We start from the raw sequence: 25341 nt of genomic DNA, 5'->3' as shown, positions 1-25341 counted from the left end.
GACCTGTGGGGATTTCTGAAAGCTCTTTCTTTTGACTTTCTGCTTCAGGGTTATTTCTAATCTATATTTACAGTAAAAGCAGCCAAATTGATCACTATGAAAAATCTGGAAGATAAAGCAGATGAGCAAAGTAGTGAAAATGTAGGGTACTTTTTATTCACTTTTGCTCAAAGATAAAGCAAATTCTTTGGTAGAAGCAATTCCACTTGTACAAAAACAATAGTTCAAAATCAACTAAAATACATTTTCTAAAGACATAAGCTGTAGAATGTAAATCACTTCTGGAATTTTCTTCTGAGATCAGAAAATGCATTAGGATATTTTGCTTCATGTTTGAATGAATTCTCTATTTGTCAAGCTGGTGTACACATTAAAAATATATTTACATAGTTTGGTACTAATAACTTTCTCAAGTGCCTCTCAGCTTTGACTTATCTTGTTGCATTTCTCAGAAAACATTTTTGGTGTAACCTTAATGCCTCTGCTGTAATCTTTCACAACATCACAATCTTTCTTGCCGTGTTAAATAATTTTTCTGCTGCCTTTGTCACTATCAACCATAATTTGGATAGCATATTTGGTAGGATCACAGTGAAGGAAAAGAAACCTGGAACTAAGACCCATATTGGTGCTTTATGTAATAAGGAATCGTATGGGACCATGAAATGAAAACAAGATGTCATTTTGTTTTTCCTGTTTGTGATTGCTGATTTTTTTATTTTGTTCTTCCAACCTTATATTTCTCCTCCAACTGTTGTTGTGATAAGAGGGAATGGAAATGACTGTTCCTTCTTTGCTGTGACTTAAGGCCGTACTTCATTTGCAAACAAAATTTTCAATTCAGCACAGTGTAAAAGACATTACTGTTGGTTCAGAACCCATTTAATTCATATCTGTTTCCTTGGATGGGAGCCTCGACCATTTATGTGTGAATATCCTCTGTTTCTATTCAGATTGAGATTGTGATACAAATTTCCTATTTGCAGACTGGGTGGAATTCAGTCCATATGAGATTGGTATGGCAAAGTATGGTACTTTTATGTCTCCTGATTTGTTTGGAAGCAAATTTTTTATGGGAACGGTGGTGAAGAAATACAGTGAAAATCCTTTGCATTTCTTAATGGGTAAGTATGTGATGGAAGGAAACTTGAAACTAATTTTAATACTTTATTAGCAGACGCTTATAAAGGCAAGCATAAAATACGGGAAGCAAGAAGTACCATTTTAGTTGGTGGGAAGGCATACATTTGGAAGATTTCACAGACATGGGTTGTCATTTTCTAGCTTTGGGTTTCTGGTAAATCTGAGTTTGACATAACATGTTCCATCATCACAAGTCTGTTCAGAATGAAAGCAACTACTTAAATATTGTTGTATGTGGTTGTTTTTTGTTCTTTACTATTTCTTTTTTCTTTTTCTACCAGCCTTCATTCATTGTTTGTTTTCACTTTACAGGTGTCTGGGGCAGCGCGTTTTCTATATTATTTAACAGAGTGCTCGGTGTCTCCAATTCTCAAAATAAAGGTCCCACCATGGAAGAAGAACTAGGTAACTTTAGTAAATAATTATATTACTAAGCAGAACAATTCCTAACAATATTCAGTGGACTCTCTGTTGAAAGATTGCACTTTTGGTAGTGACTGTAAGAATGTGTAATGTGAGCAAGTTGAACTGCTGACATTGCTAAATCCCAGTGAGGGTAGGGAAAGAAAACCAGAACTTTTCTCACTTTCACTTTCTTTTATGATTGGTATCAGAGATACTGAACATCACATGCATATATCTACCTAATATTTTCATAGAGGTCTAATTTTCTACCACCCTTTCTTATGCTAGTTTTTACAGATTGAAAGATGACAAATGCTTTATAGTTACTTTTATAGTTTTTTGACACAGTGCTGTATTATTCTAGAAATTAGTCGAGTAAACATAAATTTTATAATTTCTGAATTGTTAGATTACTTATTTCTAATCACAATTCAGCTGCTGGTATCCGATCCTTTGCTTAATAATTCAGTAATTTTGTTTCCATTCGTAATGTACAAATGGCAAAATAGCTGTAACAAGAGTTGTAGTTTGCTTGGGTTAGATTGCTGTGTTTTACTTGAGAATGTTGTTGATCAAGAAACAGCTTTTTAACACTTTTTTTCCTATTAAAAAGGCATTACAGGGAAACTTATCTAAAACAGTCTGAGACAGGTGAATTTTTTTAGAATGCAGATGAAGATGATTGAAAACCAAATCCCTAAACCCTCACCTGTATCTCTCTTCTAATAGATGTTACTCAGCTGTTCGATACTGTACTTCTTGAAAGAAAATGCGACCTGTGCCTGCAGGTTCATACGCCTTGCTTATGAGCAATTGAGAGACAGATTTTTATCTCCTATCCCTAGCTAACATCTGTATTTATTTCACATGTAATTTGAAAAGTGTACTCTAAGATTTTAAAGTAATGATTAAAGGAAAGCCACAATCTGTTACCAGAGCTGCAGATGTCCCAGTAAAATCTCACTACCACTACCATCAGAGTGTATGGCAAAATGCCAATGGGCATCAGAAGAGCCACAATTGAACAGAGAATCTATTTGTCATACCTAGCAGCAGTAAACAAGCACTTTTTCTTAGGGTTTGCTTTAAAGAGATGATGTGATATTCTGCAATTGGATTTGTTATTTTTGTTATCTTCCTTTTTGGTCATTGTTGTTAATTTTCACCTGTTTTCTATGACATGGCTTTTGGAGTTCATACATGTCTGTCTTTGGTATGTGTGTGTATGTTATTGGCATTTTTTGGATAGTGATTGAGGATCCCTGAGTATTAAAAAATATTTAAGGAAAAATCCATGATGACAAGAGTTCTTTTGTTTTGTTAGGTGATTTTATAAACCTACAAAACAGCATAATCATCTTCAGAAAAAAACAACAATGGTAGCCATCTGTATTTGTTATTCTTTACAGAGGTTAACAGAGCTGTATTTTTTTTTTTACAGTTGGCAATATGGTAAATCTCTCTCCTTTCCTCTCTCCTTTTCCTACATTTAACCTTGAGCTAAAATAACAGAGTGATATTGCCATTGCATACCATATGGCATATGATGGAAATCATAACCTAAAAGATGAGTGTACCATCATAGAATATGATGATAGGATATTCCAAGTTGGAAGGGACCCCCACGGATCACAGAGTCCAACCATTGGCTCCACACAGGACCACCCAAAACCCAAACCCTATGTCTGAGAGCAGTGTCCCTGCACTCCTTGAGCTGCGGCAGTGTCTCCCTGTTTGAATATTAGCAGTGGATTAAGGGATCTCCTGTTGTCTTCCTAGTTCACTAGGAGTTACTGAGACAATAGAGGCAGACAATCTGAGTTTTACTTCAGGTGAATGAGATGTGTCAAATGTGATGCAGTAGCAGGTAGTGTGTACTGCTTTAGGTTTTGCCTTTTTTTTTTTTTTTTTTCCCAGCCTTTTGGTTAATCTGCTTATTGCAAGCTAACACCAATATGTTCTGATCAGATTCTGAACATAGAGATGTCCACAACAGATGAAGTCTCTCAGCTGTATTTTCTATTATGAAAAAATGTCACAGTTTTATGCCTCAAGTTGGTTTGAAATTCTTAGCTATTCTGACAGTTAAGCTGTAGTAGTTCCAAGTAATTTTGTATTTCTTTTAACAGAAAATATTAGGCTAAAGCACCTTGTAAGTAATGACAGCTCAGACAGTGAAGATGAATCACAGCATCCAAAAGGTAAGGAAATTGGCACATTTTATTTCATACTTTACTTTCTTCATCTTGTAACATATTCAAATTTAGTGGATGTTGTCAAATCCCATTTTTCTTAGTCTTATCAGTCCCTTGCAAATGATAGCAGTGGTAAAACTTAACTATTTAGCACAAGGGTTGTAAAGGAGCCAGTGCCTCAGGAAAACAGAGATATCTTGATTGAAAGCCCTCAGAAGGCCTTTGGTTTGACCTTGTGTCTCCTGCTCAAGTCAATGAGTAAATTTCTCTCTTACATGTCTTCAGTCTTAGCATCCACCCAGCAAGGCTTCACAGTGATCTGCACTTTCATGTACATCCAAGAATCAGACTTTCTGAACCAGTGATCTGAAGTTCAGCAAGCTACAGCTCAGAAGCATTCTTGAATTGTTATCAGCATAGCGAACTAGCACTACCCATTGTTATGAGGGGTTCCTTATCAAATATTTACTTGAGAATGTTTTACTTTGTGTTTCCAGTATTCACAGATATCTTCCAGCACCTGTACAAACAATATCTGGTACAGGAAATTCCTAGGGGTTGGCGTAGTGCTTTAAACAGTGCCCAAATCCAGTTTCCCAGAACAGGCACAACCACATGTAGTAAGAAAAGATCCTACTGAAAAAATTCAGGTACCTGAACCACCTGAGCATGCCTGAGATTTCAGTCTGGATACCAGTTTCATCCTAATAAAATTTTCTGTAAATTATGATACTTTTAGGGATAATAGTGATTTTCATCTGAAAAATTCAATTATTTTTTAACAACTTAAGCAAGGATGGGAATGCGGCTCTATGTGCTCATTTGTAATTCTAAAGACTGCAGGAAGAAAAGAAAATCTTGTGATACCACTTTTTATGCTGCAGATTTCCTGTGTAAGTACTAGAAGCTCTGTTTAAGCCAGCAAGAAACTCTACATTTCTTTGTAGCCATAGTGGAGGACAACCTACAAATCTGTTCTGTGTGCACTTGGTTATCTTCTGTAGGATATTTTTGTATGGATATTGGACCTCAGAACTCTGTGGTGTTTGATGTTTGTTTTCTCTCTACTTTTATGAAGAGCCTGAGCCTGAGTTATTTCCATGTATAAAGCAATCGAAAAACCAAGTTATGGCTGGTTCTAAATGTCAGGTCACACCAGTCCAAGTCATTTTAGCATTTATAACATCTAGTTGTAGATATCAAAGTTTGGACATTTTACTGTACTACTTAATTGAAACTAAATATTGATTATTGTCTCTGGTTCAGTGAAGTTATATTTTCAGATATTTTAGAATTTCTGTGTGATAACATTCTCATTTATGCAGATATCACAGAATTTATTTTTAATATCTACTTTATGCATACTCCCATATCCACTGTGACTGTGAAGAATACATCTGAGTCTGTGACTGTCTGCAGTTAAGTAAAATAGAAATGACCTCTTTTTGAGCAGAAGCCACCCAAAGGCAGCATAAATACTATATCTTCACCTGAGAATGGTATTTTCCAAGGACACTGTAATGGGATGTGCTAAGGAGAGCCATACAAAGATTTTATTCAGAGGCCTAGCTCTGATTCCTTAAGGAAAGCTGGATTTCTAGCAGTCAGCAAAGGATGAAGGAGGGTGTAAATATACATCTCAATGAATTTGAGTCTACAGTAGACAGATATTGGTGACTCAAGTTTGTCACCTAAGTCCAGGACAGGTAAAAACATATTTTCATTGCCTTTGCCATAAAACTGTTGCAGCAGAGCTCCTTCATTCAGTCTGCAGCTCTTTGAAAGAAGACAGTGGCCTAGTTCTGTTTATTTTAATTGGTCTTTTATTTCAAAAGACCCAGAAATTTTAGTTTAATACTTCACACGTTACTTATCTCACCACTGAATTTTTTTCTTTGTCCTGTACAGGCACTGAAAATTCAGAGGCAAATGAAGAGTATCAGAACAGCAGCCAAGAAAGCTGGGTGCAGCGAATGCTGATGGCTTTGGTGGGTGATAGTGCCCTTTTCAATACCAGGGAAGGGCGTGCTGGGAAAGTGCACAACTTCATGCTGGGATTGAACCTCAACAGCTGTTACCCACTGTCTCCTCTGGCAGACCTCCTGACTCAGGAATCTGTGGAGGAAGATGAGCTAGATGCAGCCGTTGCAGGTTAGTTTGCAGAAAGCCTTTGTTGCTGCATATTCATTGGTTAAACTGTGAGTTCCTCACTGTGGGAACATTTACTCAAACTACACAGCTTACAGCTGCCCTTGAACAAAGGTGGGACATTTCTCTATAAGCAGTCAAGAGTACTGACCAGTGCAGAAGGTTGTCAGATGACTGGGAGTCGCAAAAGGCACTGCACAACAGTTTCTGCCTGCCGCCTACTTCCTGAATTCCCTGACAACCTCTACAGCACAACTGCTACCATTTTGGCTCTTTGTTTTCAAGGAGATGCTGACAGAGGTGATCAAGTTGCTTTTGTTTATGGCACCCTTCATTAAGGCTGCCACAAGTCCATGGGACCAGATGAGATACACCAGAGGGTACTGAGGGAACTGGCAGAGGTGATAGCCAAGCCGCTTTCCATAATCTATCAGCGCTCCTTGTTGACTGGTGAGGTCCCAGAAGACTGGAGGCTTGCCAGTGTGACTCCCATCTACAAGAAGGGCTGCAGGGAGGATCCGGGGAATCACACGCCTGTTAGCCTGACCTCAGTGCCAGGGAAGATTTTCAAGCAGATTGTCTTGAGGGAGATCATGTGGCGTGTGCAGGACAACCGGGGGATCAGGCCTAGCCAACATGGGTTCACGAAGGACAGGTCCTGCTTGACCAACGTGATCTCCTTCTATGATCTAGTGACCTATCTGATGGATGAGGGAAAGGCTGTTGATGTAGTCGACCTAGACTTCAGCAAAGCCTTTGACACTGTCTCCCACAGTATTCTCCTGCAGAAGCTGGCAGCCTGTGGCTTGGACAGGTACACTCTTGGCTGGGTAAGGAACTGGCTGGAGGGCCGGGCCCAGAGAGTGGTGGTGAATGGAGTCAAATCCAGCTGCGGACCAGTCACGAGTGGTGTTCCCCAGGGGTCGGTGCTGGGGCCTGTCCTCTTCAGTATCTTTATTGATGACCTGGACGAGGGCATTGAGTGCACCCTCAGTAAGTTTGCAGGTGACACCAAGCTGGCTGGAAGTGTTGATCTGCCTGAGGGTAGCAAGACCCTACAGAGGGATCTGGATAGGTTGGATAGCTGGGCTGAAGCCAATGGGAATGGATTCAACAAGACCAAATGCTGGGTCCTGCACTTTGGCCGCAATAACCCCAGGCAACGCTATAGGCTTGGGGCAGAGTGGCTGGAAGACTGTGTAGAGGAAATGGACCTGGGGGTATTGATTGATGCTAGACTGAACATGAGCCAGCAGTGTGCCCAGGTGACCAAGAAGGCCAATGGCATCCTGGCTTGTATCAGAAATAGTGTGGCCAGCAGAAATAGGGAAGAAATTGTCCCCCTATACTCAGCACTGGTGAGGCCGCACCTTGAGTACTGTGCCCAATTTTGGGCCCCTCACTGTAAGAAAGACATCGAGGCCCTGGAGCATGTCCAGAGGAGGGCAACAAAGCTGGTGAGGGGTCTGGAGCACAGGCCTTGTGAGGAGCGGCTGAAGGAGCTGGGATTGTTCAGTCTGGAGTAGAGGAGGCTCAGGGGAGACGTTATTGCTTTCTATAACTACCTGAAGGGAGGTTGTAGTGAGCTGGGGGTCAGCCTCTTCTCTCGTGTGACTAGTGATAGGACTAGAGGGAATGGCTTCAAGCTGTGCCAGGGAAGGTTCAGGCTGGACGTTAGGAAATACTACTTCTCTGAAAGGGTGGTGAGGCACTGGAATGGGCTGCCCAGAGAGGTGGTGGAGTCACCATCCCTGGAGGTGTTCAAGGAACGTTTGGATGTTGTGTTGAGGGACATGGTTTAGTGAGAACTATTGGTGATGGGTGAGTGGTAGAACTGGATGATCCTGTGGGTCTTTTCCAACCTTTGTGATTCTATGATTCTATAATTCTCACTCACTTGGGCTGCTCCAAGGGATGGTCTATGTTCTTTTCACCGGATGAGCCTTTAGAAGGAAGTAAAACCTTTCCTTATCCTTCTACAGTGCTTTTCTGTAGCTTCTCTGACACTTCTGTCTTCCTCTGACAATCCTGTGGAGGCAGTGCACTTCTTTAGTTGTACATCCTTGCTTTCCTGACTCCATGTTCCTCCCAGTGTGACTGATCTGTCAGATGCATCTGCATTTCACAGAATCACAGGGGTTAGAAGGGACCTCAATAGATCATTGAGTCCAAGCCCCTTGCTTAAGCAGGCACCATACAATAGGTGGTACAGGTCAGCATCCAAATGGGGCTTGAATATCTTCACAGAAAGAGACTTCACAACCTCTCTGACCAGCCTGTTCCAGTGCTCTGTCACAGCGAAGAAGTTTGTCTGCATATTAGTATGGAACTTTCAAATTCAAGGTCTAGGCCATTATTTCTTGCCCTGTCACTACACACCACTGAGAAGAGCCTGGCCTCATCCTTTTGCCTCCCACCTCCCTTTAGATATTTATTAACATTTATCTGATCCCCACCTCAGTCTTCTTTTCCCCAGGTTGAACAGATCCAGGTTACTCAGCCTTTCCTCACATAGGAGATGCTCCAGGCCTCTCATCATCTTTGTGGCCCTCCACTGGACTCCTTCTAGGAGATCCCTGTCTTTTTTGAACAGGGGAGCCCAGAACTGCACGCAATAGTCTAAATGTGGCCTTACCAGGACAGAGCAGAGGACAAGGATCACTTCCCTCAACCTGCTGGCCATGCTCTTTTTAATGCACTGCAGAATAGCATTGGCCTTCTTGGCCACCAGGGCACACTGCTAACTCATGGCCAACCTGTTGTTCACCAGAACATTCAGGCCCTTCTCCACAGAGATCTTCTCCAGCAGGTCAGCCCCCAGCATGTACTGATGTATGTGGTTATTCCTCCCCAGGTGCAAGACTCTACTCTTGCTCTTGTTAAACCTCATCAGAGTTCTTCCTGCCCAATTTCATCTTGTCAAAAGCAGGAAGCAAGCATGCTGGTGACAAACATGAATTTAAGAAAAAATTAATTTGCAGAAGTTGTTCGGTGTCTACCCCCACCCTCCCCCCCCCCCCCCGCATGAACTACATGGTGAATATGATGGTAGGTGCAGAGAATTAGGTATCACATTTGATTAGCATTTTGAAGACTTCGTATAGGCAGTGTTAATTACTCTCTGCTCAGTGAAAGCCTCTGAACTTCTGAGTATTCTTTTGTCTCTGGTGCACTTTTTTTCTTCCTTAGTAGACAACAGGGCACTGCATTATGCATGTGGTTTTCCCTATAGAAAAGTTAAGTCACAGTCAAGATACAGTGTGGAGTTTCTGTGGTACAAACTGCTTGTGGATTATTCAAGTCAGGGAGCTGCCATTCTCTGTTCCTTCCATGTTGTTGTGTGGCAGCACAGCACTGTCAACCATCCCATGTTATAACAGTCACTTTAGCCCCTATTTTCTATCCAGAGGAAATAGGTTGTCCCAGTCAGTCATTAAGCAATAGTAAATACCAGATGTCATTTAAAAGCTTAAGGAGCAGGCGCTGTCTAATGTGTATTTGTTAATGTAACAAATCCCTTTGAGTGGTTGTATAGTAATTTCCATCTGTGCTCCACTTTCTAAATATTTTTACCATCTCAGAGGTGTTTACAACTGAGTAATCTTAATATTTATAGTGGTTCTAAAAGAGGCAGGAAAGCGGGTAGTAAATTTATGTTTGGAAAAAGTAATAGTTGATGAGAATTTTGCATAATTAAGGCACGTGGATAATTTTCAACATCAACTATCAGCATCCTGGATTTTAATTTCAGTTGAAGTAAAGTGCAGGTTTGACAGAATGAGTCTGTTCCTCCGAGACAATTACTTGACCGTCTTCACCTGAAAATTCTTGGGCTAAAATGTCTGGTGGAAGTTTGCTATAGCTTCAAGTTTTTAGTGTTTTTGGGAGCCCACACTCATAAACCTGAATTAACAACTAAAACCTAACAGCTGTGAATGGTCCCAATGTAGCCAGGAGTAGTAAAAAGCCCAAACAAAACACAAAATGTCAGTAGTTAATCTAAAAATTAATCATTCAGTAGTGTAGAGCATATCCACATTTTAATGCTGTTGGTGAATATTGCTAATAGATGTAAGAACCTGGGAATCCAGAGGAATAGATAGAAAGGAAACTTAGGAATAAATTTTAAATACCATGTGTTACCATGGCACTGGATGCATTTAGGCACCGCATATTTATTCCTGTCAGCAAAAGTTTGCCTAGAAGCTTGAGTACAGAGAGAAGTCTGAATTGCTTAGACTTCACTTTTATTAACAGACTCTAAAACGGAAAAGTTAATGAATCAAAATGGATATAAGTGATGTTTTACATCTCCAGTAGTCTCAAGCCTTTCATGGTCTCAGATCATGCTCTGGGAGTTCAGCATGGATGTGCAATCTGCTTAGAAAGAAACACTCCTACAGACCAGATTCTGTTCTTCTGACAATCAGTGGGATTACTGCTGCCTAACTCAGTGGGCCAGCATCAAACTCCTTAAGTGCTGGCTGGAGCAGAGTGTACATGAGAAAACTGTACTTGCAGTGGGCTCGTTAACAGTTTTAAATTGGTGAAAATGCCGGTTTAGCACCTGTATTTGAACTGTATTGTGATTTTGTTGTCTTTTTCATCTGTGTGCCGTAGTTCGGGAATTCTGTCTCTTTGGTGCTTACGTTCCCAAATTATGTAATGAAAATACTTGGCATCATTTTGCTACGGATTCCATTTGTGCTGAGAGTTTTCTTAACTGACTTCAAATATGCTTTAAAAGTTTACACCTCTTGAGTAGTTTCATTGTGAGCTCAGAGTTGTTTTGTTTCTGTGTCTTAATTTTACAACACACCAAAATTCTTTGAGAAAATGCCATATGAATAACAATAGGGGAAAAAAAAACCAACAACTTACAATCTCCACTTCCTTGCTTCATTATTTATGGAAATTCTGCTATAGTAGTTGCACATCAATAGCAAATGCCCTTTTCATCCCCCTTACTTTCATTGAAGCTGCCATCTGTGACAAAGTTTGGTCTCTAGAGCACAGTCTTTTTTATTTCCAAGCAGTTCTTGTTTATTTCCAAGCCAGCTGTGTATCCGATTGCTGCAGACCAGGCAAGCATCTTGTGCTTCTCTCTGTTGGCAGTTCCATGGACTGAAAGCTTCTCTTCATATAGATACATCTTTCAGAAAAGCAGTCTGCCTGATCTGAGAATTCACGTCCCAGGCTCTCAAAGCATAAATATTCCTTTCAGCCTTCACTCTGATGGATAACAGTAGGCTTACATAGTAGGGCTACTGAAGTACGTAGTGTGATTGTCCTGAGAGCATGTGTTGTAAAATATAAAAAGAATAAAGGTATCTTACCCAGCCCTTTAAAATAACTGCAGCACAGGGTACAAAGTAAGCAGTGCTTGTTTCAGCATGGTTCAGTCTGGCTGTTTGTCTTATCTCACTGGTTCTACTGCTAGCCTCCATCTCCATACCTTGTGTAAATACAACCAAACTGCATGCTGAGTCTGCCTTTAAGTTCAGGGTGTTAAAATAACTAACTACTACTGGGTAATCTTCAGTATATTTTTAATTCTGGACACATAACATGGATTAGGTTATGTTTTGAAACTTTTCTTCTCAGTTCAAAAACCAACTGTACTTCTAAAAGATACTGTGATAAAAAGAAGAAACTCTAAAATTGAATTTCTCCTGTAATTGCAGGAGTCCATGAATAATGAAAATAATCCGTGTGGTCATTATAAATTCATTAGTGATATTACAATGCTTTATCCTATTAAATATCTTAACAATTATGTTATGATAATTTGGAAGGTAGAATCATGAACACTGTGACCATAGAGTTGTCTGATTTTTGGTAGATTTATCTATGCATAAAAAATACATGAGGTGGTACAAGTTTTATTTAGAAGATAGCTGTTGACTTGATTTTGGCTTCAAGTTCAAGTTTTATAAAGAAATCTAATACAAAACTTGACCAAAGATGTTTTTGCAATTTTTGGGAATTCTATCAAGAACAAAGGTTTAAAATAAATAAAAAATTGTTTGAAATGCAGTCTTCAAAAAAGGAGGAGGAGATCAGAACTGTTTTAATTGTGCTAGAAGTATGTGCAGTAGGTATATCTTTTTAATAGCAGATTTTGGATTGTAAGAAATTTGATCAACGCTAATATATTTTCATTGATTTGTGCTAATTAATGGGCATGAAATATACCTGTTTTTAAAGTAAGTCTCTTATTTAGCTCTGTAGCACTAAGCAGTAATTTGAAAATGTTTCTTATAGAAATCCGAGCAAATATTAGGAAACTGGTGGATCATTTATTATCCAAGTGCCCTTTAGTGAATCATAAAAACAGAAATAAAAAATCAAAATATATGATCAGAGATGTTTTGCTGCTCATAACGATATGTTTTTCACATGGATCCTGAAATAAAGAAAGAAGTTTGTTCTTTCAAACTGGAATTTGAATCAGTTTTGATTTTCTTTTTTCATGTTAAAACATCTTTCTTTCATATAATTTATACCACTACTAGGTAGATGATAGTAAATTTAATTATACAAGAAATAGTTACAGCATTCTGCTCAGCATTGCTTAGGTTACACTGCCCTCTATAGATATTATCATGAGTTTTTAGTCAAAAAGCTAAACCATGAATCAGAAATATTTTTAAAATCTAGAGCTAGAAATTATTGACAGGAACAAATTTTTAACTACTTACAGGGATAGTTTAACAGTATCCAGAGAACTGGATAAGCACAAAAACACCCTCCAAAACTCATCTGATTTTTCTTGAGTTGCACCTAGGGAATATTGGGATTGAAAGTAATACTTCATCTTCCTCAGCCCTCAGTTTGGACATGCATGGAATGACTTGACTTGGAAGGAATCCTAAATTAAATCGTCTAGTTTGAAAACATTAGGCATAGGAACTATTTTATAATGGCAGCAAGAAGCTAATTCTGTCCACTGCTTAAATTTCAGATATGAATATGGGTTACAGTAATGAGGTCATGAGGTTTGGAGTGGGTTGAGAAGCCAGTTGTTTGACTTGTTAGCCCTAATATTAATAGTCAGAAACAGACATAGACAAGCAGTGCCCCAGAGCAGATCCACTTCAAAGCTCTGTGGGCGAATTCCAGTTATTTGGGTGAAGAGGAGCTGGGAAGAACGGAAGATTTCGGTGAGAAACTTGGGGAGAAGGTTAGGCAGGGATTGTAGGGCACGGGATGTGTGTTAGGATTCTATCATCTTGGCATCCCATAAATACTTTCCTTTATGTCTTGTGTTGTCGGGTGAAGGGATAAAGCTCGTAAGACCAGGGTTAAAGCTGGGCATCTGTCCTCATCAGTTATACCTTGAGCCACCTCTGCTTCTGTCTTGAGGCAGGGTGTTGCTGTACATGACCTACTGAGCCTACCCCAGTTCTGTTTCTTTTTCTCCTTTTCTGGTTGTTAAGATGAGATTTAAGACTAAATTTGTGTTCCTTTAATGGTTAGCTGGAATACTGAGCATTTTAAAGTCTGTAGATTCTTCATTACTTGGGGAGACATTAAAAACTCCATCAAAATTGCTGTTTTTAATTGGTGTGTTCCTGTTTTGTTTTGTTTTCATTTGTTCTGCATAGATCCTGATGAGTTTGAGAGGATATATGAGCCACTAGATGTGAAGAGCAAAAAGATTCACATTGTGGACAGTGGTCTTACATTTAACCTTCCATATCCACTTATCCTAAGACCTCAAAGAGGAGTTGATCTCATCATCTCTTTTGATTTTTCAGCAAGGCCAAGTGATTCCAGTCCTCCTTTCAAAGTAAGTAAGATAGGCCATTCTTTCCTTTGAGTTAATAAATTGAAGCTAAGTTTTATTTTTCCAGTTGGACTGGTTGCACACTTAATGATTATAGCTGGCCATTCTGCCTGGCTACAGCATTGGAGCAACTTGTTTCCACATCAAGGCAGAATATTCCACTCTGCCTCAGTTCCTGTTTACATGACTCACACAAGGCAAGTGACACAAAGTAGAAAAACGTAATTTGCATCTCTGCAAACCACTATTTGGAGTAGTAGCTATGCTGCTTTTTATGAAAGTCTTGCAGTCACGCTGAATTGCAGATTTTATATCAATAGTTAACAATTAAGTTTACTGTTGTGCTAGTGCTCTAGCTCTGTTCAGCTGTTCTCTTCTGTGATGCAAACTAATGTTTTTCTGTCATTGCCTTGTAGAAACAGGTTTTCACTCAGCTACTCTGGTATAGCTAAATATATAACATTTTGAAAATGGAGCTAACTGTTCATTTTCATCTCTCTAGGATAATCCCCATGCTGTTTTAAGTAGTATTCCTGAATGTGTTCATGCCAGAGCAAAACCACAGAAAAATACAGATGAAATGATCTGCTTACTTTCTGTAGCAGGTGTAGAAAGCACAGCTATCAGGCTGCACAGTCTGTACACATTCTGCATCCAGACAGCTCCAGCTGATGAAAAAAGGTTAATCTTGAATGATTTGGTAGCTGATAAAGGAACAGCAGCACTTAAAAGTCTATTGTGAGAGTCTTAAAGAAGAGGCAACGTTTATTTGAAACCCAAGTGAATTTTAATAAATATTTTTTAAGGAAACCAAGAAAGCATGCTAATTGAGAAACACCTGGTGTTCTTGGTTGGTTTACAGGCAGATTTCAATTAGAATGAAGAAAGAGCTTTTTTTCCTTCTGACTATCAAGGAATAAAACCTCAAAGCAACATTAAAAAATAACACCTGTAGCAAAATGAACTCCAGATCACTGTTTTCAAATGCAAAGAAAAACAAGAGGACTAGAAAAGAATAACTTCCATAATCTACCGCTCTGTTGGGGGCTGCTGGGAGTTGTAGAACTTTTGAGAGGAACTGGATTAGTGCCAGGGTCTTTCATCTTTCCTTGATTCAATCCCAGAGTCTTCCTTCTTCCTCTAAGTTTTTATTCATCTAAGAATTTCTTTCCTTATTTGTCATGACTACCTTCCATATCAGCTGGATTTACTGATACAATTCTGTCATCTCCTCTGAAACATTTATTACACTCTCTTTTATGTTCTGCACATGGGGTTTATGTAGAAGGCTATCTTTAATTGTTTCTATTACCCTTCCTATGCATTGAGCTTTCTATCTCAATCCATTGCAGTTTTCTGTGCCATTTTGGTGAACATATCTGGATGGTATCCTGAAAGTTTTTCTATAAACTATGAGTTTTAAAAGGTGTAAGATGATGAGAAAATTAAATGATGGTGAGAAAATTAAATGATGCCTTGGATTTTTGTAAAGCCATCGTTGAAGGGAATCGTTCATTTGTTCCTGAAGCACCAATGTGTGTATAATAAAAATAGTGATGTACCTCCAGCTAGTGCACACATAGCCCACAGGCAGAGGTTGTATGTTAATGGCCTAAAGGACAGAAACCAGTTTTGTTTACTGGCTGTGGAACCCCATTGGCTCTGCTTGCATTACGAAGAGTCAATGTCACTTCAACAGTTGGGCTTGTTCTGTCTATGGTAGCACTGTAATACACTTCTAGTACTCTAACACATGGGAAAATCAACCAACTGAAGTCAATGGCTCCATACTTTTTTATTGTTTTATCATTTTATTGTTATATGCCCACTATCTCTTAATCTTTTGTGTATCCAAAACATTTGCTCCAAGAAAGGTCCTATTTAATTCAAAACCAAGACTGAATATGTTGACCTTCCTTCCCCTCCCTTTCGCACACCCTCGTTAAATGCTTTTGAGTCATTATTTACAAATTATTTTGTTTACTGACTTGTTACAAGGAAAAAAAGACTGTTTTCTAGACTCTTGCACTTAGCATGCTTTCAAATGCTCCTCTGTGTTGTGATGTGACTGGGAACATAACAATGTGTGGACTTGTGTTTATTAACTCTCATTGGTTTCCATAGTGCTGATACCCAGTTTGCAAGGAAAATTACAAATGTTTTTTTTCTACCTGTCAAGTCTGTAAATTCACCCAAAGATTTATTTGACAGACCAATTCTTTCCTTCCTGTGAATCATCCCAGGTGATGAAGATAGGGCAGACTGAATTAGTTGCTCAGTTTGCCGTACAGTGTCTTCTGTACAAAGATCAACTTGATCAGTTCTTCAGCAGTAAAGAAGTATGAGTTAATAAAATTGCTTCTAGTACTGACATCTGGTTGAACTGCATCCTTCTAAAGAAAAATCCGAGTTTTCAGTGAGTGCTTATATGCATCTTGTTTCTTTTCAGGAAATTTTACTTGCTGAAAAATGGGCCAAAATGAACAAGCTTCCTTTTCCAAAAATAGATCCAAATGTATTTGATCGAGAGGGCTTGAAGGAGTGCTATGTTTTTAAACCAAAGGATACCTCTTCAGAGAAGGATTGCCCAACAATAATCCATTTTGTACTGGCAAACATCAACTTCCGGAAGTACAAAGCTCCAGGTGAGCAAATGGTTTCGGATGCTGTATCTAGCTGTTCCTTTAAAAATGTTAAATGACAAAGTGATGATAGACCAGAAATTTTTTGTCTTTGAAATGTCTCCTAAGTCTGTTATGATTAAGAATTTCAAAAGAATCCTTAAAAAGTAAGATGGCAAGTCTTAGATTGTGTTTGCATTTTGCTTTTGTATGCAGGTCTTCCAAGAGAGTCAAAGGAAGAGAAGGATTTTGCTGACTTTGACATTTTTGATGATCCTAATACACCATTCTCTACCTTCAACTTCCAGTATCCCAATGAGGCTTTCAAGAGGCTTCACGATTTAATGGAGTTCAACACCCTCAATAACTTAGATGTATGTATGCCAGTGTTGAAGGGTCTTAAAGAATCTAGATTGTTAAAAGAGCGGAATAGATGATCTGAGTAAAGCCCTATATCAGCCATACTGAAGGTACAGAGGTTTTATTTCAGTATTTACCTGACAATTTTGTCATACCAAGTGCTTCTTCTATTTAGTTGTGCCCCTTGTTATTCTCAAAATTGAGGCTGGATCAAAGCCTGTTATAGTCAGTGGGGGCTGATGTAAACTCAGGGTAGGTTCTATATGAGCTTGTGTAGAAGCACGCTGATTATGGGTGCACACACAACAAACTATGATATGGTTGACTTGGGTCCTTCAAGCATGGGTAGGAAAGTGGAGAATCCAGTCACTGTAGGTAACCAGTGACTGGAATTACATGAAGAAAGTTGGATGGAATGCACAGTGAGAACAGGATGAATAGAATTTGGTCTTCTCACCTGACCTCTATTTCTGAAGTACTGTAATATCAGTTTTATAGGAAGCATTACCGTCTGTGATCCTCTGTTAATAAACTGCAAGACAAATATGCTGCTGAAAAGGTCAGGAGGTGCTTCCAAGCAGATAAAAAAGTCTAAATATTTTCAGGGCTAGAAAGATTGACCTAATATTGTGGCCATCTTCCAAATAGAACTACTGAAGTGTAGTCTGTGTGTTTCCCGTAGTGCTTGACCCTGTGCTTGTCAGGACCTGTTCCCATTCATGTTCCAGTCTACTTTGATTTCTGTGATGTTTTTGTCATTTGAAGATCAAAAGCCCTGCAGGGTAACTGAGCAAAGGTGATTGTGTAGGATGTGGAGTATTATGTTCAGGATTTTTTCTCAGGCCTTTATGTATGGTGATTTTTTGAGTGGAAAAAAAAGGGAACATGAAACTTCTTTTTTAAAGCAATTTCTTTTATCCGTTAACTCCACAGCAATTAATTATACTTTTTAGTTGATACTAGCTGTAACACAGGACCATGACTGGTAACCCAGTTCTGACATTATCTGTAGAATAGCTTTCCATACTCACAGGTGTATCATCTGTGATAAAGAAAGGTTTATTTTTTTTTTCAATGTAGTGAGAAAACCTTGCTACTTTGTGACCAAGAAAGAAAAAGCGAGGATATAATCTTTAAAGATAATCATGATTTTGTGCATTATTTAACTGTGAATTTTTGCATTGCTTTGATTTACCCTTCAGTATTGTTTTGGCACTCACTTCAGATGGTTTATGTTCCTAAGTGACTTCTCTGACATTGGTGGTATCCTGTCATACCTTTATCTATTAATTACATTTCAATCAGTGTGTTATGCAGTAAAGGAATGGAACTCATAATGATACTCAGCAATCACTTTGTTGAACTTTGGAGCAGAGATGAAATCAGGAGTAGCAGATACTAGGATGTGAAGGGGTCTTTTAATTTTATCAGTTAATAAATCATTAAAATTTAGTTATTTTCCTGAATGACGTGGTGTTAAATCTTTTCCAGGTGATCAAGCAGGCTATGATGGAAAGCATTGAATACAGAAAGGAAAATCCGTCTCGCTGCTCTGTGTCACTTAGCAGTGTTGAAGCAAGGAGGTTCTTTAACAAGAACAATCTTAACAACCATACGTAGAGAATGTGTCACAGGTCTGCTGCTTCAAGAAACTGATTCTATTTTTTTAACTGGATTCACAAAGACATGAGAGAATCACTGCTCTTGAAATAAAGGGCTGTGCACAACTCCTGAAAACATTTTCTTGTGAATTTTCAATTTTGTATTTCCTTTTTTTTTTTTTTAACATTCAAAGCATTTCAGTATATTGATATCCTTATTTTAAACGCTATGTACTTAGGTTGTTATGAGTCACTATCCCTGAAAATGTTCAAGAAACACTTAGATGTTGTACTAAGGGATGTAATTTAGTGGTAAAATATTGGTGGTAGGTGGGTGGTTGGACTGGATGATCTTGGAGGTCTTTTCCAACCTTGGTGATTCTATGATTCCATGAATACAAAGTCACTGAGTTCATTGTCTTTATTTTTTATCATAGGAAAGTGTAAACGCTGGTCTCTTATTCGGACAGTTGTCTCATTTTTAATTGATATAAACTGGCATCTCCTGAAATGTGAGATGGAATTAGAAACACAATAGAATAAAAGTTTACTAGCAGAGATAATACAGATGCATTCCTTACCGTGGGCCCTGATTCCATTCAGTTTGCATCAGTGAGATTTCCGTCAGCTTTACTTCGAAAAGTCAATAATTGCTACTACTATTCAGTGCACTTGTCTTGAATGTAAGTCACTTGGCTGCTTGCTATCGCTGTTAAGATTGATTTCTTCTACTGGAAGTGGTTTTGCTTACCCATAACCATTGGGTGTATTGACCTAGCCAAAACTCCATCATCAGGCTGTGTTTCACGTGTTGCTTTTCTTGACTGAGTGGTAAACAACAAACATTTGATAACAAATGCCTATCAAAAAATGAGATCTATACAACTTTGAGATTATAAGTAGGGTCTTCAGCTGGTTATTAATGTTAGTAGAGCTTTTGTAACTGTTATTAAAAAGGATCTGCTCTTGGATCTTTGAGTTGCAAATGTGTTCACAAAAATCAAATTCTGCTTTACTGACATTTAAGAATATATGCATCCCTCAAGCAAAAAAAAAAAACAAAAACAGAAAAACAACCAAACAACCAAACAAACAAGCAAAAAAACCTACAGCTTTTTACATTTCCTTTTTCTCTTTTGTTCCACAAAATTACATTGCTTGAGTTTTTTTTTTTAGCTGGTAGCACCTGTGTGTTAAGCAGTTGTTAGTTCACATATTTCTACACAAAATGTTTCCAGATAAATTAAAAATGATTTTGCATTTGGTCATGATTAAATGCATAACATTTCTGCAAGGGAACAGTGGCAGTGTTTACTAGGGATAAAAAAATGTTCCTAGGTAAGAATGTGAAGTACTTAATCTGGTAAGGGCTGTGTTTTGAAGTCTATTTTTAGTACTTGACAACCATACATAGAGAATGTGTCATGACACAATGAAAGACTGCAAGTTAGACATAGGTTATTTTGGTACCGTCTGAAAAAGTGATGAAAGTCTTCAGAGTAATTGCAGTTAAAAAGCAAATATAGAGAAAAATAGTCACACTTGGAACATTTCTATCCTCCTTTGAAATAATGCAGTCAGCTTGTATGTAACATAGAAAAGAGCAGAAGAAGCTGATGGGGCCACTGGGTGGCACATACAGGAGCAAGATGTGAGAGCTGCACATTTGAGGAGTGCTTGGCTGGTTTCTCTTCGTATTTCTTTAACGTCGTGGGAGTAATGCTCAGCAGATGTACGTGGCAGTCCCAGCAATTGTTTGTCAGCTGTTCTCTTGTGGAGTTTGGAGAAGGTGGCAGGGACTGAACAGTGTAGTTAAAGGTGGACCTACTGTCTGTGAGAGTCGGTGAAGAACATAAAAAGATATTTGTAGAGATTTGGACAAAAACCATCCTGAGCTATGCTGTGAGTTGCTTGATCAGCAGCAGATGGAGAAGAAAAGCACTCTAGGAATTTCACTGTAGTGAAAACAAGGCACATAATTGGAATTGTTTGCAGGAGGCACGAGTGTTTCCTTGTAAAAGCTGTAAGGGGGATTTTGGTCTCAAGATTTCTGTTGACGCTAACAGACCCTCTTATCATTCTGAGAGGACCTTCACTATCCTAGCAGACACAGAAGCAATGGTCACAAGGAATAGCATCACTTCGAGTAAAGACTATTTGAAGCAGGTCTGATCTTGTTTGATAGTTTTCTGATAAAACAACTTTTACAGTAACCGCTCATTTATCAAAATATCTGCTAATTCAGTGACTGCTCATTTTATTGTGAATAACAGATACTTTTTAATTGCTGAAATCTCTAAGCCTGTGGGAAGGGGAGTAATTATAATGTGTAATAGGTACTGCATCATCCCTTCTTAAATCTGCTTGTGATGCTGGGTGATTAATAACATTTTCTGCATTGATTAATAGGTTTTGTTTCTGTTTAAGTTAATGCATGTTTAAAATCAAGAACAAAAATAAAAGTAACTTATCTTAGTGCTGCATAATTTAAACATTTTTCCAATAAATTTTGCAGTACAGGAAGTAACTGGTACCATGATTTTATTGTAATATTTCCTTTGTATTTTTTCCTTCTTTTAACATCATTTTTATATTTTGAATTTTATAGTATGTACTTTCTCTATTTTATGGCAGAGTTTTACAGTTTGCGTTATACAGTTTATGTTATTGCACTGTTATCAGACAAAAAGTAACACTTAACTATATTTGGCACTTGCTGTTTTGACTTTGATCATTTATGTGGTATTTTTACTTTTTTTTGTTGAACGTTGTGGAACAGCTCTGTATCTGGAAGCTATTGGGATAGCTCACATGCAAGAAATTCAAGGCTTTGCTTGTTAAGTCTTTCTTTTCAGTTAAAATGTTAAAAACACAACTTCCTCAAGCAGTCGCATGTGTGACAACAGTATTTCAATCATTTTCTATTCCTACCGTTGTGTTCTGCTGCCACCACTATACTGGATACTTTGTGCTGTTATGTACACATCTGATGGCAGCATCGGTTTGGGTGCTGCGTTTCTGCTATCTTTAATCTCAGATTCCTTAAAAAGCAGGCCAAAGGTAACGTGTTTATTCCTCCAAGCCTGTTCAGATCAAATAGCTGTTGGTTTGTTGCTTCTGTTTGATGAAGGCTTCAGAGCACCCTCACCTGCTTGTACTTCACAAACACAAGGACATTGTTTTCTCACTGGGGATCATGTTGTCTGCCTGCAAGGATAGTGGTTTCTCTGTCTCTGCTGAACCCAAAGTCATCAGAACAAAACCTTGTTCCAACATTTTCAAACATTTGAAATGTCTTTGACTCCCCAGAAGCTCATTGCCAAGTTCATAGTTGTAATTTCACAGCAGTCTCAATAAAACCTTTTATTTTATGCCCATAAACTTCAAGTAGAAAAATCCATCGTGGTACGATGAGCAGCTTACAGATTGAAACCTATTTCTGGTCAGCTGTACAGCAGACAGATAAGACTTCTAGTCTTACCCGGTACATTAAAAATTACGGCAAGGGGGAATAGAAGTGAAAAAATAAACCATACAAAACCCTTCCACTTCTGACAAATGATGTGAAACCAAGAACATATACATCTTTTTGCTTAGCCTAGAAGTTCAGTTGTTCGCCACTTCCTCTTCCTTCTTGATCTGTTTTAGCCCTGTGGTACTTGGAAGGGATCTTGAAAGGTCATCTCATCCAACTCCCCTGCACTGAAGAGGAACATCCACAGCTCCATCAGGTGGTCAGAATGTGGTCTAGCCTGTCCTTGAAAATCTCCAGGTATGGGGCTCCTACGACACCTCTGGGCAACCTGTGTCAGTGCCTTACCACCATGACTACAAAAGACCTTTTCCTTATATCCAATCTCCCTTCTTTAAGCTTGAAGCCATTTCCCCTTGTCCTATTACCACAGACCCTGCTAAAGATTCTATCCCCTTCCTTGCTGTAGCTCCCCCTTAGATACAGGCTGCTCTCAGGTCTCCCTGGAGCCTTCTCCAGGTTGAACAGCGCCAGCTCTCTCAGCCTCTCCTCATAGGTGAGATCTTCCACCCCTTGGATCACTTTTGTGGCCCTCCTCTGAATGCACTCCAACAGGTCTGCGTCTCTCCTGTACTGAGGACTCCGCATCTGGATGCAGTGCTCCAGCTGAGGCCTCAGCAGCGCAGAGCAGAGGGGCAGAATCACCTGCCTTGCCCTGCTGGCCACGCTTTTGATGCAGCCCAGGATACAGTTGGCTTTCTGGGCTGTGAGGTACATTGCTGGTTCATGTCCAGCTGCCTTCCACCAGTACCCCCAAGTCCCTTTCAGCAGTCAAAAAGGGCTCAGTTCTTTCATCCCCCAACTTGTAATGATAGTAGGGGTTGCCACAACCCAGGTGCAAGATCTCGCACTTGGATTATTGAAGCTCATGAGGTTCTCTTTGGCCTACTGGTCAGCCTGTCTTGGTCTCTCTGGATGACATCCTGTCTCTCAAGCATGTTGACTGCACCCCACAGCTTGGTGTCAACTGCAAACCTGATGAAAGTGCACTTGACCTCACTGTCACGTGTCACTGATGAAGATTTAATATCTTTAATAGAGTATTGGTCCCAGCACTGACACCTGAGGGACACCACTCGTCACTGATACCCATTCAAATATGGAGTCATTGATCATCAGTCTCTGGACTCAATCATGCAGTCAGTTCTTTATTTACTGAATAGTCCACCCATCAAATATGTATCTTTCCAATTTGGAGAGAAGGATGTTGTGGGGTACTGTGTCAAAGGCCTTATTGCCTTTGGTCAGGACAAAGGTCCAGTTTGATAACATCAGCAGTTCTTTTCTTGTCCATTGATGCAGTTACACTATCACAGAAGGCCACTTGGCTGGCTCTCCTGTTTTACCTCCCTGCCTTCCATGTGCCCTAGCATAGCTTCCAGGAGGGTCTGCTCCATGATCTTCTCTGGCACAGAGTGAAACTGACAGGTCAGTAGTTCCCAGCGTCATCCTTTTTACCCTTCTTAAAAATGGGTGTGATATTGCCTTTTTCCCAGTCACCAAGGACTTCACCTGATTGCCATGACTTCTCAAATATCATTGAGAGTGGCTTGGTGACTACGTCAGCCAGTTCCCTAGGGACTGTGTCTCATCAGGACCCATGGACTAGTGTGTGTTCAGGTTCCTCAGATGGTCATGAACCTGATCTTGTTCACAGTGAGAAGGATGTGGCTTCCCCAGTCCCCTCCTTCCAAACCATTCTTTTGAGAGCTGTGCACTGAGCAGTTACCAGAGAACACTGAGGCAAAAAAGTGTTGAGTACTTCAGCCTTTTCCTTGTCTATCATTACCAACTTGCCTGTGTCACTCACTGGGGGGGGGGGGGGTACACCTTCCTGGACTTTCCTTTTCTGGCTGAGGTACCTGTAGAAGCCTTTCTTGTTCTTCTTGGCACTCCTGTCTGTATATGTTTGGAGAAGGTTCTTCTTAAATGTATGTATGCTTGGAGGCAGATTCTCTCAAAATCTACCAAGAAGGCTGTAGATGTTGGATTGTAGAAAGAGGAAAAATAACTTTTCCCAGGCTGAGAGAGTTGGGGTTGTTCATCCTGGAGAAGAGAAGGCCCCAGGGGACATTTTAGTGGCCTTCCAGTACCTGATGGAAAGTTGGGGATGGACTTTTTATAAGGATAGGCAGTGACAGGACAAGGGGAAATGCCTTTAAACAGGAAGAGGGTAGATTTAGACCAGATGTTAGGACGATATTCCTTACTGTAAGTGTGGTGAGGCACTGGCACAGGTTGCCCAGAGAGGTTGTGGATGCCCCCTTCCTGGAAGCAATCAAGGCTAGTCTAGGTGGGGCTGTGAGCAACCTGGTCTGGTGGAAGGTATCCCTGCCTGTAGCAGGGGTTTGGAACTAGGTGATTTCTAAGGTCCCTTCCAACACAAACCATTCTGTGGTTCTGTGGTTTTGAGGGATGGCACTGGAAACTTTCTTTAAAATTATTTTTTAGCAACGGAAGTGAATGCTCAGAAAAAAATCCTATTAACCCAGAAAGCATGAGGGTGCAAAGATGTTGACCTCAAGATTGTTTGCATCAGCAAAGGAAAAATTAGTTTTGGCAGAGAACCGGGCCACAGCAAATGCACTTTCTGTTTTGACCCAGCCTATTTTGTCTGTAGGCTGCAACTTGAGAAGTGTAAACAGGCTCTGGGATTCTCTAACAGACTGGATCACCCACAGATCTAAGCTTTTGGAGCACCAGCAGGCTTGTTTCTGAGGTTCAACTGTTGTGCACAGACAAATGGATATGATTTTAGCAGCATGGAGAAGCAGGTTATGCAACCAGACATTTACATACCACATTTTTGCTGATACTCAAACCAAAAGCATGTAGACATTTCCTGAAGCTGTAAATTCACCCATCACTGTTAGTGCTTTTCACTTCACATGCAGGTTAGATTTGTGTATTAATCTGACTCACCCAATTAAGTTGTTATACAGGGGCCCTTCTCACGCTAGGTAAAAGATCATCATAGCAAAGAATTCCCCATGACAACAAAAACACGAGACTGCTTACATGCAAAGAAAAGGCAGTCAAAAGATACAGTTTGTAGAATTGACCCATTTGCCTTCTGGCTAAGCAAAAAAATGACAATTTTCAGTGCAGTAGAATTGGCAGTTTCTTATGCAACTGTTTAATCCCTGAGTGCTGCACTGAAAATTTGGCTCAAGCAGAAATTAGGGATGGAAGCCTGTGCCAAAAGACTCCCGCTCCCTCTAGGTCTGGTTAGAAGAGATGTTGGAACAGAAGAGGAGATGGAAAGAGTTGCATCAAGCTGTTATGCCTTTGTTTTCCTTAGGCTCTTCTGTTTTCTTGGTGCTGACACAACTTGCTGCTTAAAAATCTTCCACCCTATGTCAGAGCAGTTCTCCTCTGGTGCCTTGTCCTTGAAGCTTGTGGCCAAACTAGAAACAGAAACACAAGTGCTTGGGGATGATTTTTGGCCTTTTCTGTTCCTCTCATTCTCAACCAGATATATTTATTTTTAGGTGATGAAGCAGGGAAAAATAGGAGGCAATATTTTTGTTCACTATGAAACAATAAT

The 25341-nt window shown here is 39.5% G+C and overlaps 1 protein-coding gene across 23 annotated transcripts in view; it reads left to right on the top strand.

Annotated features, from left to right (window-relative positions):
* The window catches only part of PLA2G4A (phospholipase A2 group IVA), a 108603-nt gene extending 87629 nt beyond the window's left edge, over positions 1–20974 (top strand). For 22 of the 23 annotated variants that reach the window (XM_046944308.1, XM_046944307.1, XM_040704513.2 and 19 more), the window contains 8 exons: positions 987–1124; positions 1456–1548; positions 3678–3749; positions 5652–5894; positions 13499–13683; positions 16130–16325; positions 16518–16675; positions 18153–20974. In XM_046944308.1, the coding sequence (XP_046800264.1) occupies positions 987–1124; positions 1456–1548; positions 3678–3749; positions 5652–5894; positions 13499–13683; positions 16130–16325; positions 16518–16675; positions 18153–18281 (1214 nt within the window). In that variant the 3' untranslated portion in view covers positions 18282–20974. The remainder of the gene's footprint in view (positions 1–986; positions 1125–1455; positions 1549–3677; positions 3750–5651; positions 5895–13498; positions 13684–16129; positions 16326–16517; positions 16676–18152) is intronic. The other variant, NM_205423.1, reaches the window with a different exon arrangement.
* The last annotated feature ends 4367 nt before the right edge of the window (positions 20975–25341 follow it).

Source organism: Gallus gallus, chromosome 8, assembly GCF_016699485.2.
Source record: "Gallus gallus isolate bGalGal1 chromosome 8, bGalGal1.mat.broiler.GRCg7b, whole genome shotgun sequence".
In the NCBI taxonomy this organism is placed as follows: domain Eukaryota; kingdom Metazoa; phylum Chordata; class Aves; order Galliformes; family Phasianidae; genus Gallus; species Gallus gallus.
This window is presented reverse-complemented; position numbering and strand designations above follow the sequence as displayed.